At 37.1% G+C, this 19117-nt stretch overlaps 1 protein-coding gene across 1 annotated transcript in view; it reads right to left on the bottom strand.

The window, feature by feature from the left end:
- Positions 1-19117, bottom strand: part of RALYL (RALY RNA binding protein like) — a 767040-nt gene that overhangs the window by 79835 nt on the left and 668088 nt on the right. The window contains exon 5 of the mRNA XM_065902672.1: positions 8292-8339. Coding sequence (XP_065758744.1) covers positions 8292-8339 — 48 coding nt within the window. The remainder of the gene's footprint in view (positions 1-8291; positions 8340-19117) is intronic.

Below are 19117 nucleotides of genomic sequence, written 5' to 3'. Positions count from 1 at the left end.
TTCATGTGGCCATTTCCTGTTTGGAATTTTGTTTGCTTTAATAATATCTGAGATGTGTGATTTCATTATCAAACAAAAGTTGGAAAATGGTAAGCAATTTTAATGTTGATTTATTTGATCAAAAATAGACACAACTTGTATCTAGAAAGAATAAGGATATTATTTTTAACAGTTGCTTTTTGGATAAAGACAATTTAATGGCATATTGATGTATAAAATGAATATAATTTTGAATTCTTGTTTTTACTAAAAGCCTGTTATTACTAAACTTCAACAATAAAAAAGCAACATTTTAATGCATTTTCAGAAAATATATTTAGAAAATAACCTCCTATCTCTTACCCTAAAACAATTACTGTCATTTTCTAATCTTTTTTCTATAAGAATTTATATTTTTTTATGTAACTGAAAACATAATGTATATACAGTAATGTATCCTGGCTAATCCTCTTTGGTTTATATTAAAAACATTTCCCACATTTGCTAAATGGTCTTCCTAATGTTTATTTTTAGCTCAGTTGGTAAAAAATCTGCCTGCAATGCAGGAGACTCCAGTTCAATTCCTGGGTAGGGAAGATCTGCTGGAGAAAGGATAGGCTACCCACTCCAGTATTCTTGGGCTTCTCTTGTGGCTCAGCTGGTAAAGAGTCTGCCTGCAATGCAGGAGACCTGGGTTTGATCCCTGGGTTGGGAAGATCCCCTGGAGCAGAGAAATGCTATCCACTCTAGTACTCTGGCCTGGAGAATCCCATGGACTGTATAGCCTATGAGGTTGCAAAGAGTTGGACATGACTGAGTGAACTTCACTCATTCACAACATTTATTTTAAGCTCTGTGGTGCATTTTCATAAGTAGATATACCACAGTCTAATAAATCATTACTTGATTGCTGGACTTTTAATTTGATGCCCATTTTTCACTGCCATTGGAAAGACTGATGTTGAAACTGAAACTCCAATACTTCGGCCACCTGATGCGGAGAGGCGGCTCATTTGAAAAGACCCTGATGCTGGGAAAGATTGAGGGCGGGAGGAGAAGGGGACGACAGAAGATGAGATGGTTGGATGGCATCACCAACACAATGGACATGGGTTTGGGTGGACTCCGGGAGTTGGTGATGGACAGGGAGGCCTGGTGTGCTGTGGTTCATGGGGTCACAAAGAGTCAGAAATGATTGAGTGATTGAACTGAACTGAACTGAACTTTCACTGTCAACCAATGTGATTTCAAAATTCACGAAAAAAATGGAAAATGTAATATTTGTGTATTATTTTGTCACTGAACACTAGATTCTCATTTAGATAAATGATAACTTAAAAATCAGTAATTATCTGTTTTCTTCTAAATTTCCCACATAAAAATGATTTTTCATTTTCCTTACTTATGAACCCAAATTTATAGTCACTATGTGATGAAGTGCTAACCAAAAAATGTAGTCTGGACTTCGGGTTAAACAACTGGCCTGCCCAGAACCAAAATCTGACCATCTATTCAGGGCCATGTTCTCCCTGGAGATCAATAACTCTACATTCTGAGATCTCTGGCTATGTCTTCATTCAAGCTTGTTGAATGACAAGAAGGGTTTCTGTCTTCAGCTTATTTGACTTCTGATAAACATAGTCTATCAAGCCAAACTAAGATGCCTATTCATTTTTTAAAAAGGCTATATTTGAAATCTACATGAGTTATTCTAGCCTATTAGAATATCTGATTTCTGTACTGTTTGAACTACTCAAAATTCATAAAATCTGTTTATAATTTCTACCTTGACTTCAAATAAATAAGCTTTTGGTTACAGCTGAATCCAAAAAATGCTTTTTATAGGCACACTTCACTTGAGACCAGTAAATGAGTAATTTTCATTTCTGTTTTTTTGTCACTAAACATTTCCACAATTTTCTGTGAAGCCACCCTTGCCAACAGCCCAACCCCTACCAGCAAGCCCCATCCCTAATCTTGTACAAATGCTTCATGAACATGCTTTTAAAGGGTTGACTGTAATCATCAATGATCTATTTTAGCAATGTTTTGACGTTAATCTAATCTTTATATTTTGTACAATTTTGCTGTCTTCTATATCTTGTATACAGCTTTGGTGAATTAAAAAGTGAGTGGATTCAAGTAGCAATTGCTGCTGTTGCTGCTAAGTCGCGTCAGTCATGTCCAGCTGAAGTCTGTGCGACCCCATAGACGGCAGCCCACCAGGCTCCCCCGTCCCTGGGATTCTCCAGGCAAGAGCACTGGAGTGGGTTGCCATTTCCCTCTCCAATGCACGCATGCATGCTAAGCTGCTTCAGTCATGCTGGACTCTCTGCAACCCCATGGACAGCAGCCCACCAGGCACCTCTGTCCACCGGATTCTCTAGGCAAGAATACTGGAGTGGGTTGCCATTTCCTTCTTGTGAGGTTATAAATCAATAAAATGATTCTATTTAATTCTTATAATTCTGTTACATGTGTATCATTAAGCCATTTTGCCCATGAAGGAAACTTGTGGGAAAGGGATGAGATAAGCTCCCCTCCCAAGTTTAACCAGCCAACACCCGCACATCGAGGCCTGCAACTCGTCTTCCGACTCCGTATCACATCCTTTGTCAACCGTGCCATGCTAAGGCTTCCAAATGTTTTAAGTGGAATCCCATTCTACCAGATGGTAATTTAAAAATTTGCATAATGAAACAGACGTTGCTTCTTGCTAATATGTTTTTCCAATATTCATGAATATATACTGTGCTCTATAATCAATGATCTGAGACAAGTACAACTTGACTTAGAGTTTTTTCTCATTAACTGCAGCTCTGGTAGCTTCTCCTATGTTAATTTACTCAATGTCAAAATGGATCCAGATCTGAGCAATGCCCCATTTTGAATCAGTGATGTGTATGTGTATACACACATAACACACACACACACACACACACACACACACACACACACATATTTGTGGTCAAGCAGTTCTACCATTTCTTTCTTTCTTTTTTTTTTTCCTATCATTAGAAGCTTGCTCATTACTGGAGGTTATAAATGTCTCAGTGCCTTTCCTGGTACTATTGAAGAGAGGTTGGATTAAAACTGCTGATACCTTAGAAATTGAAAACATTCCTTGGGGGTATGAATTTTAGGTATACTTCTCCTTTTACTTTACTTGGGGTAGTACGAATATAATGCCTTTCATTTAGAGTTATACTTGACCTTTGAAAGAAAACGCCATTGATGCTGTAATTATTGGGCAGTTTTTGTGTAATACACAAAGATAACTGTTTAGAATAATCTCTCAAGTCTATTATTTAGTGATACTCTTCCCTGCTGGCTCAGACAGTAAAGAATCTCCCTGCAATGTGAGAGACCCAGGTTTGATCCCTGGGTTAGGAGGACCCCCTGGGAAAGGGAATGGCTACCCATGCCAGTATTCTTGTCCGGAGAGTTCCACGGCCAGAGGAGCCTGGAGGGCTACAGTCCATGGGGTCGCAATGAGCTGGACACCACTGAGTGACTAACACTTCACTTTCACTTCATGATTCCCGAAACCATGGAGAGCCACTAAAGTAGTTTTTGGAAAAGTTACTGTTGGATAAATGTATTGAAACATTCACATTAAGATGGAACTTTGTGTAGAGAAGTTTTCTAAGCTAAAACAATGCAAGAGTTGAAAATTGCCGATTATATTAGAATTCCCAAGTCTGGCAGAAATAGGCTAACAATAGGATGTAAATGGATGCCAGCTACTGAGACATTATGTCTCAGCTTTGTGTGAGGCATTCAGTAGCATCTTTGCTGGGACTTGGTAAGCCACACTTCTGCGGGGGCCAGCGGGCCCCTTGCTAGGCTCAGCCAATTCAAGGGCTTGAGAAGGGGCCTAAGCTTGGAACCGGAGGAGAGGACTTGACCCTTTCTGTTTTGCTTCCTGGTTTTGTCTTGGCTTCTTGGTTTTTCAGCGTTACTCCAGCCTCGTTTCTTCACCCTGACAGCAGCAATGCATTCCAGCAGTAGCCGCTGAATCCAGTTTGAATACTTCTGCAACTTTTGCGGAGCAGTCTCCACACTCCCTCAGAGACCCAGGCGTCAGTTGGCACTGCTTCCTTAGAAGTCTGGGTTCCAGCCCCGTGGGTTTCTTCTCCGGGTTCAGATACAGAAGCAGCAACTAGGCAGAACTTCCTACTCTCCACGGGAGCTCTGTAAGTCTCCTTTTCTAGACTGGTACTTGATAATCCTACCTTTTCCTGTTTTCCAGCCCGAGAGGTGGCAGACGCAGAGGTGTAGTTTGCTGACTCCATCATACCACTGTGGGTTTTGTGTTGTTTCTTTGTTTTTGCCTTTTTGGTTCCTTAATACATAGTTAGAAAGTTTTTTACAAGCAATTCTCCTTGTTCAGCATAACTCTATGTTTCTGTGTTCCTGACGGAAAACCAAGCAGCGTGCAGGGAATGGAAATAGCTGAGTGTTGATAAGAGTGTTCAGCTGCAGCTGGAATGCTCTAGGGGGCAGGAGGAGGGGCAACCAAACAAAAAGAATGATAAGAGGTGTCACAACAGACTTCTTACGGAAGGACGACTGACCAGTCAGTGTATTCCTCAGTCACAGGGGCATTGCTACTTGACTATCAGCGTAAGAAACATGTTCTCTATCACCATTAGTGGTTACTGTCGGCTACCAGTAGCTAGCATTGATTAAGTGCCAAAAACACACCAGGCATAATGCAGGTCATAAAAATATGCTACTTCATTTAATCCTCAGAACAATAATATGGGGTAGCATTAATTTCATGTTCACTTCATCGATGAGACAGGTTTTGGTGGCATTAAATAAATTGCCCACGCTTGTGCCATTAGTAAAAGGAGCAAAAAGTTAACGATAAACACAAGCAGAATGCAACTAAGGAGGAATTGCTGTGGATAAAACTGTTGGCACAGGCCTGTTAGGCTGTTTCTCTTGTCCAGCCTCTCCAGTCTTTTCCCTTCCTGGGGAATCTGTGTTCACAGGGAACTCCTGACTGTGTCTACTATGGCAGATGCTTCTCTCTCTTTTAGCCAAACGCAGAAGATGAAAAATAAACTAATGAGAGCACAGACTGCTCAGACGGTCTGTTAGCAGCACACCCATACTGATCTATAAACCAATAGACACCTATAAACCACCTATAAACCAAACAGGTTTTATATAAGACAAACAAATGATTTTGGAAATTATTCAGAGTTAGCTTTTTTGTGTGTGATGGACAACCATCTGAAAGCTTCAGGCTCTGTAATTACTTGCGGATTAAGGCTCTTGTTCATTTGCTTGTAAAATATATTTATCTATCATCTATCTACATATAGATGTTATAATTTTTTGAGCTATAATATATGCATAGTAAAATGCAAATATTGGGTGAGTGCTAAGTCACTTCAGTTGGTGTCTGGCTTTTTGTGGCCCTGTGGAGTGTAGCCTGCCAGACTCCTCTACTAATGGAATTCTCCAGGCAAGAGTACTGGAGTGAGTTGCCATGGCCCCCCCCAGGGGATCTTCCCCACCGAGGGATCTTATGTCTCCTGCATTGGCAGGCAGGCTGTTTACCTCTGGTGCCACATGGGTCGCTGAGAAAACTGTAAACCTGACTAGTTGCCCAAAGTTTACAGGTTGATTATCAGAATTTGGGTCTCCTACCATCGACTCCATTTTAGGTAGAAATTCTTTAAATGTATAAGGAAGTCACATGATAGAAAATATGTAAGAGGTAACAATGTGAAGATAGTTTCATACTGACAGTCTAAAATATATTAGTTGGCAACTTTATTCATAAAAATGAAGACAGTGTTCTGCATCCTGAAACACAAAAGAGTACCAGAAAATGTTTTGAAATTGTCAAAAACTGAAATATTCAAATAATCGAAAGACTACTTAAATGCTATCCTTTTTTTTTTTTTTATCATAGTAAATGGGATTATTTTAATGCTGCCAAATCTTCACATAATTGTTAGGATGGGTTATTACAAGCTATTAAATATTTAAAATTAAATATTATATTTTATATAAATTGTAAAAATTGAGAAAGTCATCCTTAAAAATTTGTATTTGGCCATAAAAGGGTGACTAGAGGAATCACTTGCTTAGCTTTGAACACAGTGGTGCTAAAGGTATGGCTGTGGATTTGGTTTTGCGTAGATAAGGTTGCTTCCTTTTATGTAAAACCATAGGCCAATATTGCTACCCTTCTGTTTTGCGTATCTGCACAGCTGGTTACTGAATATAAATGGAGACCTAGTTTATGATTGCAGTTCTGCCACTAATTAACTATGTGACCTTGGAGAAAGCAAAATGTCTCTAAATCTAAGGAGTTGAATTAATAACCAAAGTTGAGTTTCCAGGATGTGTGAGACTTAATGATAGTGCCTGAGGATACAATAAGCAGAGCTGAGCATCTTTCCTGCCCTCTGGGAGGAAGGAAAGCACACAGAAATAAACCAAATATTGTCACTGCAGAGAGAAACTTAGCAAGATAAACGAGGAGCAGTACTGTGAAGGAACAGTAACAGGTGTGGAGAGGGGAACAGAAGAACCTCTTTTAGTCTGAGAGAGGAGTCCATGCTGAGACCTGAAGAATGGAGTCCTTAACTAGATGGTGCAGAGAGGCAGGAGGAGAAGAAGCGAGGAGAGGAAGGGCCCCAGACAGGAAGGGACATGGGGCTCTCCAGGGACTGGAAGAGGACCCGCGCGGCTGAGCAAAGAGAATGAGACCCTTACAAGGGATTACGGAGCTTCTTCACTGCATAAAATGTCTGTTCTGTTTTTCTAACTTTGCGTTTTTATGCCTTGGGATATTTGTTTGTTTGTTTGAATAGAACTTTACCCAATATTTACTTTGTTTTCATATGTGTGTGTATGGTTCAGTGACCTGCACGCATCCAGTTCTTGTTTTGCATACCTCTACTATCAGAATTTCATTTGCCAATGCTAAGTTAAATAACTCCAGTCCCCCCAACAGCAAAAGTAAAATTTCAGTTTTACTGCGTATATTAACTGTGAGTAATTTCATAAAGTCCAACTTTGCTGCTGGGTTTTCAGTCCACGAATCTCTACCTAACTAACAGATGTGCGTGATGATCAGTGATCACCTCTTTCAAAGTCTGTTGGTGATTTGTCATTGTGTATTTGTTAATTCACACACAGATCCCTCTGCTTCCTGGTGATGAATCCACGTGGAATTTTAGGAGAATGGATAATCAAAAGAAGGAATCGGTACAGCAAAGAACTGAAGAGTGAAACTGGGGATAAAATTAAAATTAAACATAAATGGAATTATAGGAGAAATAGCTGATTGTAGGGATGTGGACACTCTCCCACTCAAGAGACTCTAGAGATGGAGACAGGAATTTAGTAAAATAGAACATATGACATAAATAAGGAAAGTGGTTGTGATGTGTTAAAAAGGGAGGCTGATGTCCCAGAGGAAGTGAAACTGGCAAAGAAAAGAAATCATCTTGAGGAAATCTTAGGGGTAGGTCTCAACATTGACAAAGTGTCAAAGCTGACCCGGTATTAGTGGTATAACGATTCACCGAGGGGTAAGAGAGGTGCTTGCCCCATATCACAGTGGAAGAAGAAGGCTAGTACTATTCAAATCACTTTCGATAAGTCATTTTTACAAGAGACAAAACACACTAACTCTTAGTATTTTTACATTACAATGTTCAAATTTTAAATTAGTATACTAAATAACTGTTTCACTGTATTTTCCTATATGTATGCATGAGGAATTTCTATATATGTATAATGCATAATATATTTATAACATAGACTTTTTAACATTTTGACAAAAATTTTTTAAAGGTCATGGAAAATCCTATTTCCCACATTGATTATTAACATCACTCTGCATGGTTTTCTTTTATGGTCCCACACTACCATGCAGAGCAAGACTTGTCCATAATTTTTACTGAATTTGTGTGTTGTATGAAAGTGGATGTATTTTAGAAGGTTGGACTCATTGTCTGAATTTATAAATCTCTCAGTCTTGAAGAATTCCAAGTTAAGAATTCCAATTTCAAGATCTGTAAAATACATTGGTTATCATCCAAATATCAGAAACCAAATTTTAGGTTTAAGTACTACCAAAGTCTAAAAGCCCAAGATCTACTATACTGCAGTAGGTACAATCAAAAGAGGAAAATCTGTCCCTCTTATATTTTATTGGGACTTACTTTTTTACTGTAAAATATTATTTAAATGTATTAATAATATCTGTGAATGAAATGTACAGAAGAGTTAAAAGATAGTTTAAACCAAAGGGAAACAAGGATGAGAAATTTACATACCGATTGTAGAAATCATCTCTGTAGTAATCATAGTCAAAGACGTAACCACTGAGGAGGGAAACAAGAAATTAGTTGTTGACATCGCGGTAATTTTGGTATTAATCTATAATGTGAGAGCAATAAATTTATATTACGTTTACATATTTATTTTCCAGTGTAATTATGTATCCAAAGGGCTTTATAAGATAATGTCCAACTGGATATAATACCATGTCAAACTCTTATTATATGTTTGATAATGAAAACACTGATAATGGATTGAGTGGTTTGGAATGAAGATGAGAACAGGTAGCAAAATTAATTTTTTAAATACTTGTAATGCTTACTTGTAGAACCATTTTTCCTCAGGCAAGATATAATATAGCTATTCCTTCTTCCTAAGGTATGTATAATGAGGCTAAATAAACAATAAACAGACGGTATAGAAATAATATAAATGGAAAAGTTTAATGTAAGAAAAGTAAATACAAATATGGTTTCCTCAGAAATTCAGCATTTTCCTTTTATTTTAAAAACTTGCTATTCAGTACTTTATGTAGAGAAAAATTAACAAAAAAGAAACTTTGAGTCTTACCAACAATAACAATATTGTAGGGCACTTAAAGAAGAGTTAGTAAGTACATTTCAGGGATAAGACTCTTACTAAGCTCCTTAAATGAATGTATAATAAAATTTCCCCCATCTACTTATATAATTCTTAGAGTTTACAAAACACTTTACATGCGTTATTACCTTTTATTAATAATTTTAAGCTCTCAAAACAGCCCTATTGGTTACTGTAACTGAAAAAAATTAAAGTGCAAGGGACCTCAGTGGCTAGCTCAAATTTTATATCTAGTAAGTGACAGGGCTGAGACTGGAGGGAAAGACTTCTGAATCCACGTCTGGAGCTGTTTTTCGTCACCATGCAACCATCCTCAGCCTGGAAGAAATTTAATCTTACGCTAAATGGAGTACTGGTATTACAGGGGAGTAATCACTTTTAATATTTGTTCATTTATTTTACTGTTATAAAATATGCATAACTAAATTTACATTTCTAATCATTTAAGTCCATTTTAAATGTCAAGATTCAATGGAAATGCTGTGCAATTAACCATTTCCAAAAATTTTTTATCATCTCAAACAGAAACTCTGTGTCCATAAACGGTATTTCCTTATTCCCTCGCTCCCCTGCCCCTTTACCAAGCTTCAGTGACCACTATTCTACTTGCTATAGCTGTGAATTTGTCTATTCTAGATACCACATATAAGTGGAATCATATACTCTTTGTCCTTTTTTGTTTGGCTTATTTTACCTGGTATAATTCTTCAAGGCTTATCTATGTTTTAGCACATATCAGAATTTCAATCCCTTTTTATCCCTGAATAATTCTCCACTCGTGTGTGTATGTGTATGTGTGTGTGTGTATTTTTGTTTGTTCATTTGTTGATAGAATCTGAATTGTTTTCATCTCCTGGCTGTTGTGAATAATCCTACTATGAACTTTGGTGAGCAACCATTTTTTGGGGGGCTCCTACTTTCATCCCTTTTGAGTATATACCTAAAAGTAGAATTGCTAAGTCAGATGGTAATTTTGTATTTAACCACCATACAACAGGCAAGTAATTTTATATTCTCCAAATATCAATTTAATGGTCCTTCATAACTTTTCTTTTGTTAAGAAAATTGAAAGAACACATTGAGGAGGGCTTGTCATTGTGGCTTTCAGGATAGATTACGCATTTGTCCTCACACCCATTATGTACAGGGCAGGGGTACTGACCTTGCATGATTGGCTTATCAGATAGGGCTGGTTCCTGTCCAACACAGCCTGACTGAACACAGTGAGTTTGAACTCAAGTTCTGAAATGTAAAGTGGAGACCTACTCAACTATGGCATTGAGTCTAGGAATTTTAAAGACAATCTATTGGCTATCATCAAATTCAAGGGATAAATTTCCCCTCAAAACTTTCCTGACATAGCAGTGTGTATAATCTTCATCGTGAAGAGATATGATGGCACCTTAGCCAAACTTTTTGAAAATCTCAAGTTTAAGGTTATGCTACTTTCATACACATTTGTCATAAGTAATCCCTGTTATCTCTTAGGGTTGATCATTTTTAAGAGCATGTTGCTAGATGTCCACAACTTACTGAACTTAACAACTGAAAGTCTGTGTCGTTTGATTGACACCTCACCGTCTCCTTCACCTCCAGTCCCAGCTAGCCACTGTTTTACTGTTTCTACGAGTTTGGCTTTTTCAGATTCCACATATAAGTGACACCATGTAGGATTTGTCTTTCTCTGACTTATTTCACTTAGCAAAATGCTCTGAAGGTCCGCCAAGTTTTCATAAATGACGAGATTTCCTTCTTTGTCCTGCTGAATAATACTCCATTATATATACACAGCACATCTTCTTTATCCATTCAGCTGATGACAGATACCTTAGGAAGTGATGGTTATGTATTGTGATGGACCTGCTAACTAACTCTATGGTGGTAATAACCTCGTGGTATGTAAGTGTGTCAAATTAATATCTTGTATACCAGTCCATTCTAAAGGAGATCAGTCCTGGGTGTTCACTGGAAGGACTGATGCTGAAGCTGAAACTCCAATACTTTGGCCACCTGATTCGAAGAACTGACTCATTGGAAAAGGCCCTGATGCTGGGAGGGATTGGGGACAGGAGGAGAAGGGGACGACAGAGGATGAGATGTTTGGATGGCATCACCGACTCGATGGGCATGAGTTTGAGTAAACTCTGGGAGTTGGTGATGGACAGGGAGGCCTGGCGTGCTGCGATTCATGGGGTCGCAGAGAGTCGGATACGGCTGAGCTGAACTGAACTGATGCCTTAAACTTGCACAATGCTCTATGTCAATTATACCTCAACAAAGCTAGGAAAAAGAATACTTCAGTTAAATACAAATATATGTGTAATAGCATTCCTGTTTGGATAACACAAAAGAGTTTCCTATCAGTCAAAGCAAAGGAAAAAGAAAAGACAATTAAAATAGTATATCATTTTAAGAGTTGAGGCATAGTTCAGTTGAGGTATAGTTTATGAAGCATGGTACCTGAGGAGAGAAACATTCTAGTTACTGAAACAATATTCTTGGTGCCTTTCCATACATAATCTGATTTACCCTTGACAATAACCTATAAGATGGAGAATATTACTCCAACTTTACAGGACACTGAGGCCTAGAGATATTAAATACCCTAAATAACACAGATAAGTATTCTAACACAGATAAGTATTCTAGTATTCTAGCATAGTCATTCATATGCTCATTTACCAAAATGTGATTAAGGACCTATAATCAGGAACTATATTAGGCACTTAGGTTTAGAAGTGAAATAGTTTCTTTTTTGCTCACAAATCTCACAATCTAGTGGTGATTAAGATGGTCCTTGATATCTTGTCGATCTTGACTAAATTATAGGCAGATTTCTTCCTGAACATGGGCCTCTGACCTCTCTTTTGTTAGAGCATTTAGTTAGAACACTCTGTAAATTGTAGTTGTAAATTCCCTGCCACTCACACATGTAAAACTTCTTCCAGTTTCATGCCTTGTCTTTCTTAAGGACCTGGGAACTATCTTTGAAATTAAATAATACCAGTCATGCTAATGATAATAGTTATATAATATTGAGAAGTTATTAACTTGAACAGATAAATTTGATATTAAGTATCAGACATGGTGATAGACATTTTAGATGCTTTAAATAGCTGTTGTTTGATGGGACAATGGTTTTCACATGCTGAAAATTCTCAATATTTTCTGATGTGACTGAATAGAGAGAATATGTAGCTAAATTGTTTCATCTTTTATTCTGAAACTCTTTTAAAAAATATTATAATATCAGAGAGTAGAGTAAGATGAAAATATGACATGTTACTAATGTGGATGTCAGTGATGATTCTACTCATAATTCTAATACCTTTAAGAAATACCTCAGTAATTTATCAGCCTTCTGGAAATTGAAGAGTGCATGAGAGAAAAATGTTCATTTTTATTTTTTCTCAGTTGATGCTTAAATTATCCTGTCAAATCTGCTTATTTTTTTGTTCAATTCTGACTGGTGAGGCATATTTGCAAGGACAAGTTATAGCTAAGCACCCTAAATTGTTTGAACTCCAGGTTGCACTTTCTGCCATCATAAACTCAATTTCACCTGTCAAGTTAAAAATGAAATAAAATGTACAAGCAGTTCTGTGTAATCTTGACAAGGCTGCTTTTGCCTTTAAGGTTTGAACTTTTTGCAGAAGTGCCATGGCTGTAGTTGGTTCAGGGCCTAAGCTGTAAAATCAAGCTGGGTTTCCAAGAAAGAGGAAGAGATTCAAGGAGATGAAAAGAGATCAGCAGAGAATAAGTCTGATCTCTGATTGCCAAGTGCTTTCCTCAATATTCCTCCTGCTCTCAATTCTTTTTTGTCTTTTTGTTTCCTCTCACAGATTCTCCTTCATAAAAATCCCTTCTTTTTTTCTTTCTGTGTGAACCTCTATTTGAAATTAGCTGTCAAAACGTGACATTTCCAGGAGTCATATCCAGCACTGTAAGTATCTTATGTGCCCCAGAATTGTGGTGCCAGGAAAAACTTATCTATTACATTAGAAAAGATCCTCTTCCCTGATATAAGCCAAGAGGGATGCTGTTATGCTCATGAGTTAATCTATTTTGGCTTTCTTTTTTTTTTGTAAATTAATTTATTTATTTTAATTGGAGGCAAATTACTTTACAATCTTGTAGTGGTTTTTGCCATACACTCACACAAATCAGTCACGGGTGTACACGTGCCCCCCACCCTGAACCCCCTCCCGCCTCCCTCCCCATCCCATCCCTCAGGGTCGTCCCAGTGCACCAGCCCTGGGCACCCTGTCTCATGCATCCAACCTGGACTGACTATCTGTTTCACATATTTTGGCTTTTAGGCAAGGAACTTTCGCAACTTTCACTGTGGTAGTTTCGTGTGACAATCTGTTCTTAGGCCATTAAAATAAAAATGAGAATAAAAGAGATGTTTAGGACACTGTCCAGGAGGAAGTTCATTCCAGTGATTGAAAATGTTTTTGTCATTTGGGAGTATGGTCAGTGACAAAGGGTAAGCACTTGACTTTCTAGAAAAGTGAAATAGTAGCTTTGAATTTAACACAGTTTATATTTTAAATTTACAATATTGTACACATTTACAACATTTATTCTACTTTTCAATGTACCTTTATTCTATTTGCTCAGACCCCTTAGAAATTTAATGGGAAATAGGAATTGGTAAAATGATTGTTTAGAGTTGCACACTCACATTCTTTCTTTGATTATTGGAGATTAAATGAGACCTAGTAACTTTCCTGGAATTTCACTGAAACTGTTTCATTTATAGAAGAAGAAATCACAATTCATTGGGTTTTGCAAAATATGTGGTCCATTTTATATACCCCTTTTGAATTCATAAAACCAGTTCATATGAGTAGACTAATACACGGAAGTACTTTTTATTTTTTATCATAGAATGTCACTAAAATATAATCTTAAGAATATTAATAAATTTCTTAGCACAAGGATGGAGCATTTTAATTGTTTATTAGCAGACATCCTACAAATAATGATTGAAGCCTTCTCAATTACTATATGTGGATCCATAAATTAAATCAAATAATCAATTACTGAAATTTGTTTTAAATATAATATTGGGAATTGTGAATAATGATATCATATCAGCAAAGCATGGCTTCTAACCTCAAGGAATATCAAAGTTTAAGGGATAGGCAAATACACAGATGATCATTTGACAAAATTTGACTTTGACAAAATTGAAACTACTATAAAGGCTTATAGGCAGAAGAAATAAGATGTGGTTGGGACAAGGACTCAGACAAGGTTTCATAAGAGAGATGATGTTTTAATTAGTCCTTGAAAAAGGATATGGGTATTTGACAAGTGAATGTTAAAAGGTAGTCCTTCTAGATGGCAAGATTTAGTGGTAGAAAATGTGGAGCAAGTATGGAAGTTTATGATGTTATTTCTTCTTTATCACAGCTGTTCTTCAGATACCTACAGAAGTTGTGAATGCAAAAGTTATAATACTGGACAGCTGAATTTCCAGAGTAAATCTCCCTGTGGTTGAGGTTCCCAGTGAATCAAAAGTGTCCTCAGAGATACACACAGGATCTACTTCTAACTTAGAAAATCTGATGTGGGTTTCTGACTGTCAGAGTGTATACAGTTGAACAGACTTATAAATTTTGCTAAGATAACATGTGGACAAAAATCTATTTTCATTAAGGAGTACAAATAAACAAATAAATAAATTTACTTTGGAGTATGTGTGGGTGTGTGGGGGTGTGGTGGATACACAAAACCACACAGATTCAAAATGCAAAAACAAGGCAATAAGCTATTAAGTCTACACTGCATTGGCAAAACACTCAGATTGACTACCAAGGATTTTGGAATGGGGAAGGAGGCTGGCAGGGACCCAAGGATTATGGCACATTCATAGAATATCTGGCTAACTGTGGATCAGGACCTGACAGCTTAGAAAGGTGAAGTGACTAGGAAGTTCAAAGATTAAAACAATCCACTCAGTTCACTTAAGAGTTCTGGTCTCTTAATTGTGAGTTAAACTTACGGTCTCACACATTTAAAGGATGATTAATTGAAGGATTGTGTGAAGAGTAAATTCTAGGAACAAGAAAGAGGAGGGAAAAAAAGAAAAATATTTTTCTCTCTCTTGCTGGGTTAACATAGGAATTCTGATTTTGGAAGTGTCTTCTTAAATGGGGTATGATTCTTACCCTTTTCTATGCTGTGTTCCCATAGGAAGGATGTTCACAGATGTAGCTCCAAAACTGTTTACACAATTCTTTGTTGTGTAAACAATTCTTTGTTGTGTAAAAAGAGAACAGTAACAAACCCTCCAATGACTCCCCATGGTCTCCAGGTGATGGTCAGACTCCATACTTTCAGCAGTCTCCACATGCAGCTCCTTCTTCTGACATTCTTTAACAATTCCTTTAATTCCTCTTTTATTCACTCAGACTTCCCCAGTAACCTACTTTCTGGGTGGAAGAAAATAGCTCCTTGCTCTCACACACAGATATTCTTGTATCTCTCCACAATCATCTGCATTAGCCCAAGTGGCAACTCAGCAGAAATTTCATTATGGGACTTTGCTCAAGTTCTCCATTTGTCAACACACGAATCTTCTTTTTGTTGACTATGTATCCATACTTAGGGCCTAACTCAAGCCCTATCTCTTCCCCAATTAAAAAGTTTGTAGAGTTAGGTTAAATTCCACTTACTGTGCTATTCTTTGATTACAGCTTTTTGTATTTACATCTGACTCGTGCTTGTTAGTTCTCTTCTTGTCATATAGCTAATCTAATATATAGATTTGTCTTAGACTTTCACAAACCAATCTCTCTATTCCATTTATCATTCCTGTCTTCCATCTTTGAACTTAATCTAATTTGTCTGATTTTCTTGACACTGAAGCTTTCAGAGTAAAATATTTCAGAATGACACTTGTCAAAATAGTGTAGCATATTATGCATCTTCTTGTCTTAGGTGAATTTATTCACAAATGTGTGGACTATATTCTTACAGCTTCTTAAGCATGCTTCAGTTATGAAGCATGAACATATTATATTGTAATTGACAATACATGACTCTATCTCACAAGATTGTGAGCTGTGAAAACGCAAGGTATTTATTGTTCCTTTTTAATTGGAGGAAAATCGGTTTACAATGTTGTGTTGGTCTCTGATGTATAGCAATGTGAATCAGTCTTAACTACGTATATATATCCCCTTCCTCTTGACACAGGGTGTTTATAGCACCCAGTAGATATTTTTTTAATTGAATATTTGATTTCTGTGGAACTTTTCACTATACTATTTATTTTTATTGCTCTTTGTAAGGAAATAAAATGTCTCGAGTAGAATTTTAAAGACCTGAAGATTAATATTAGAACATACAGATCATTACGGTTAGGTTGGACCATGTTGGGTTAAAACTTTTTTGCCAATAAGTATCAAATTTTTGCCTCTTAGCTCTAAATCTACCTCCTTTTTGCTCTTGCTTTGTGATAATGGAGCTGAATCTTGTAAACGTTTCTCCTTTGATAGCTGGCATCACGACCGAGTGACTGAGCAAACATGTGCCATGTTAGAGTTAGCAGAGTCTTTATGGAGGAAAACAGAAAGGCACTGAAGAGAAAGGGGCTTCTTTTTCCAAATGCCCACGTGTTTTCTTCCTTGCTTTTTCAGCACAGCTGTTCGCACCACACAGGACACCCACGGAAGCTCACTGGCACCCCAGAAAGCGGGTGCCTATACATTATCCCCAGACCTCAATACTTCAACGAACCTCTCTGGCATGCAGAGGGCAGAGGACACCTCTCTCCTAATAAGATGTGCATCTTAGCCTAGGAGAAGGAGGGTCTTCTAGGATGTTCCTTCCTTAGATACTCTCCTTCAGCCACAGAGATATTAATTGTTCCCTATGCTTTCTTCTCTCATACTGCTTTTCAGCCTCTTTTATCCTTCTTATGGAGTTAGCCATATTTTGCTAGGTAATAATGATTCATATTGGGGGAAAGATTGGCAGTAAAATTAGAAATGAAAAAGGAGAAGCTACAAAAGACACGATAGAAATACAAAGGATCATAAAAGACTAATACAAACAACTATATGCCAGTTAAACGGACAACCTAGAAGAAATGAGCAGATTTTTAGAAGGGTACAACCTTCCAAGACTGACCAGGAATAAACAGAAAATATGAAGAGACCAATCACAAGTACTGAAATTGAAACAGTCATTAAAAACCTTCCAACAAACAGAAGTCCAGCAGCAGACAACTTCACAAATTTTGTCAAACATTTAGAGAAGAGTTAACACCTATCCTTCTGAAAGTCTTCCAAAAAGTTGTAGAGGAAGGGACTCTCCCAAATTCATTTTACAGGGTCACCATCATGCTGATAACAAAACCAAACACACAGATGCCATAAAAAAAGAATATTACAGGTCAATATCACTGATGAACATAACATAAAAATTCTCAACAAAATACAAGCAAACCAAATCTAACAACACATTAAAAGGATCATACACCATGATCAAGTGGGATTTATACAGAGATGCAGTGTCCTTCAAATCTGCAAACCAATCAGTATGATATAACACATTAACAAACTAAAGAATAAGAACCATGTGATCATCTCAATAAACACAGAAAAAGCATTTGACAAATATCAACACCCTTTAGTGATAAGAAAAAAAACACCTGAAATTGGGTATAGAGGAATAAAGATCATCTATGATTCCTTGATGGCTCGGATGGTAAAGAGTCTACCTGCAATGTGGGAGATCCAGGTTTGATCCCTGGGTTGGGAAGATTCCCCTGGAGAAGGAAATGGCAACCCACTCCAGTATTCTTGCCTGGAAAATCCCTTGGATAGAGGAAAATGGCAGGCGCTAGTCCATGGGGTTGCAAAGAGTCAGACATGACTGAGTGATTTCACTTTCTTTCTTTTATGAGAAACTTACAGCTAATATCATTCTCAGTGGTGAAAAGTTGAAAGCATTTTCCTTTAAAATCAGGAGTAAAACAAGGATGTTCATTTTTATTCAACATAGTTTTTGAAGTCCTAGCTGCAGCAATCAGAGAAGTAAAGGAAATAAAAGAAATCAAAACTGGAAAACAAAGTAAAACTGTCACTCTTCGCAGAAGACATGACACTATACATAGAAGGTCATGAAAATACTACCAGAAAATTACTAGAGCTCATTAGTGAATTTAGTAAAGTTGTAGGATACAAAGCTAATACACATAAATCTCTACATTCCTATACACTAATAAGGAAAAACCAGAAAGAGAAATTATGGAAACAATCTCATTTACCATTGCATCAAAAAAGAATAAAATAACTAGGAATAAACCTACCTAATGAGGCAAAAGACCTGTAGTCAAAAAACTATTAGACATTGATGAAAGAAATTGAAGATGACACAGAGACGGAGAAGTGGACCATGTTCTTGGTTTGGAAGAATCAACATTGTGAAAATGACTATATTACACAAAGCAATCTAGAGATTCAACACAACACCTATCAAACTATCAACGGCATATTTCACAGAACAAGAACAAAACAAATATAAAATGTGAATGGAAACACAAAAGACCCTGAATAGCCAAAGCAATCCTGAGAAAGAAAAATGGAGCTGGAGGAATCAGGCTCCCTGACTTCAGAATACACTATCAAAATGGTATTTTTATTGTGCTGGTACAAAATACAGAAATATAGGTCAATGGGACATTGATCATTTTATTCTGCTGGCACTGGCAGAAAATACAGTAGTCCTAACAGTATAGTTCTGGAACAAAATACAGAAAGATAGATCAATGAGACAGGAGAGAAAGTCCAGAGATAAACTCATAAACTTATGGTCACCTAACATAACACAAAAAGCAAGAATATACAATGGAGAAAAGAGTCTCTTCAACAAGTGGTGCTGGGACAAATGGATGCTCCACATAAAAGAATGAATTTGGAACATTCTCTAACATCATACACAAAAATAAACTCAAACGGATGAAAGACCCACATTTAAGATCAGACACTATAAAACTCCTAGAGGAAAACATAGGCAGAAAACTCTCTGACATAATCACAGCAAGATCTTTTTTGATTCATCTCCTAGAGTAATGAAAATAAAAGCAAAAGTAATCAAATGGGACCTAACTAAATTAAAGAGCTCTTGCACAGCAAACGAAAACATATACAAAAATGAAAAGGCAACCCATGGAATGGGAGAAAATATGTGTAAATGAAGCAGC

This window comes from Muntiacus reevesi, chromosome 12 (genome assembly GCF_963930625.1).
Source record: "Muntiacus reevesi chromosome 12, mMunRee1.1, whole genome shotgun sequence".
In the NCBI taxonomy this organism is placed as follows: Eukaryota; Metazoa; Chordata; class Mammalia; order Artiodactyla; family Cervidae; genus Muntiacus; species Muntiacus reevesi.
The sequence above is the reverse complement of the archived record's forward strand: the minus strand, read 5'-3'. Positions and strand labels throughout refer to the sequence as shown.